Below are 2169 nucleotides of genomic sequence, written 5' to 3'. Positions count from 1 at the left end.
AGGCAATATTATCGCTTATCGCAATAATTTTTGAGACAATTAATCGCCCAGCAAAATTTGTTATCGTGACAGGCCTATCTGTAGCATCAAAACTGATCGACTACTTCCTGGTTGCCAGACTCAAGCTTGATTGTCCAGTTTTGTAGCAGCCCTAGATGTATACATATTTACACCAACATGTCTGAAAGACCCTATGGGATAAACACGTCAACATGAAATTAACTCAGTTTTATATTTGTTTTGTTTGTTTTACCTCGGGGTGGGTCCTTTTGGGGTGGTTGAAGCCTTGGGAGTAGTGGGCCCAGGAGAATTGACACTGTTCAGGACTTTTGGTGTGGAGGGGGTAAGTGGTGCAACACAGGGCTGGTTTGTAGGGGTGAGGGGAGTCAGATGTGGCTGAGAGGTAGAAGGTGCACTGCCAGGAACCGTGGTCTGAGATGTTGAAGGAGTTTTAGAGCTCGCAGGCTTTCCCCAGCCCTCCAGGGTGTTGAGGGTGATCCTACGGGGCTGAGGCTTGGATTTGGTTTTAGGGGTGCTCTTCTTTTCCTCTGCTGGGGTGGCACAGTTAGACTGAGATGTGGGACTTGGGGTTGAGCTCGGTGGCCGGGACACGGGAGAGGGGTTCTTAGTCACTGATGACTTCTTTCCTTTTTTGTCAGAACCATTGTTTGGTACAAAGATCTCCAGGGTGGGAGGCTCCTTTAATGGAGTGCCTAGCTCTCCTGGAGAAAAAGACAGGAAGGAGCAGTAACCGTCTGTGGAGGAGACRGCCAGGAAGGAACCATCACCAGACCTAAACAGGACATCATCAGAATTACACAATATGACTGAGACAGTTAAAAAACAAAACACATATTTACATTCCTACATTAACAATGGAAGATTGAATAGTTGGGCTAAAGCTACATTTTCAAGTTAAGTCAACTTCATGAACCTTTAGTCTGATCCTTTAAACTTTTGTTTTGGTCATTTTAAAATTTTCCATTTACAAAATAGCACAAAACACAGAACAATGAAAATAACAGAATAACGCAGAAAATAATACACAATCTTTAAATTCCTGTCAATGTCACAAAGACAAAGTATAGACCAAAAAAAAGTGTAGGTAGAAGCCTAAGCTTTTTATACCTTCACTTTTTAKTCAAACATTATCAAAATCAAATCAATGTATTTCCTATAGATTTTATGAAAGAAAATCTTCAATGAAATTCTAACCAAATTTGTAACAAAACTCTAGCAGCAGCAAACAATCAATCAAAAATTGGTATATTTCTGTAAGAAAGTTTTTAAACATTATTTTAAATTTAGTTACTGAAAAACACAGTTTTAACTCTTTATAACAATTATTCCAAACACAAATCCCTCTAACAGAGGTACAATTATTTTTAATATTTGTTCAAACCTTTGATTTTTGAAAAACACAGTTTTAAGTCTTTATAACAATTATTCCAAACACAAATCCCTCTAACAGAGGTACAATTATTTTTAATATTTGTTCAAACCTTTGATTTTTTTAAAATAAATCTTTATTTCTTAACTCAGTTTGTTTCTTTAAGTTAAACCACTTCTGTATACAATGTGGAAGGACTTTAGTATAAACTTTGTACATTGTCAATGCTGTTCTAAGCTCTACTAAATCATAAAATTTTAAAGTATGCAATGTGAGAAATACTGTATGTCATTAGTTGGATGACAATAACAGTGTCTCTGCAGGTATTAGCAAGTCAAATTTAAGACTTTTWAASACCTTTTTAATACCATCTTGAATGAAATTTAAGACCGAAAATAAAAGCGATGGTTCTGCAGACAGCCGGGGGAGACAGATAACTTTAATCGCTTCTGCCCGACAAAATTCAAGACCTTTGAGTAACAAATTTAAGACCAAGTTGCACATTTTTTAACAAATTTAAGACTTTTCAAGGTTTTGATTTTAGATATGTAAATTTAAGACTTTTTAAGGACCCGCGGACACCATGAATAATCTGAAGCATTTATAATTCGTATAGCTTTCTTCTGAAGCATATAAGTAGGTTTTGTGTTGGTTTTATAGGAATTTCCCCAAATCTCCACACAGTAAGTCATGTATGGAAGTGTCCTGATGCATCTCAGTAATCCAGGTAGAAAAAAAATCAAAAAGAAAAAATAAGTATGTCCTCTGGAAAATAAGTA

At 36.4% G+C, this 2169-nt stretch overlaps 1 protein-coding gene across 1 annotated transcript in view; it reads right to left on the bottom strand.

Moving 5' to 3' along the window:
* chaf1b (chromatin assembly factor 1, subunit B) overlaps positions 1–2169 on the bottom strand; it is a 13056-nt gene that overhangs the window by 4841 nt on the left and 6046 nt on the right. The window contains exon 12 of the mRNA XM_014026292.1: positions 254–793. Coding sequence (XP_013881746.1) covers positions 254–793 — 540 coding nt within the window. The remainder of the gene's footprint in view (positions 1–253; positions 794–2169) is intronic.

The sequence above is a fragment of the Austrofundulus limnaeus genome, unplaced genomic scaffold, assembly GCF_001266775.1.
Source record: "Austrofundulus limnaeus strain Quisiro unplaced genomic scaffold, Austrofundulus_limnaeus-1.0 Scaffold541, whole genome shotgun sequence".
In the NCBI taxonomy this organism is placed as follows: Eukaryota; Metazoa; Chordata; class Actinopteri; order Cyprinodontiformes; family Rivulidae; genus Austrofundulus; species Austrofundulus limnaeus.
The sequence above is the reverse complement of the archived record's forward strand: the minus strand, read 5'-3'. Positions and strand labels throughout refer to the sequence as shown.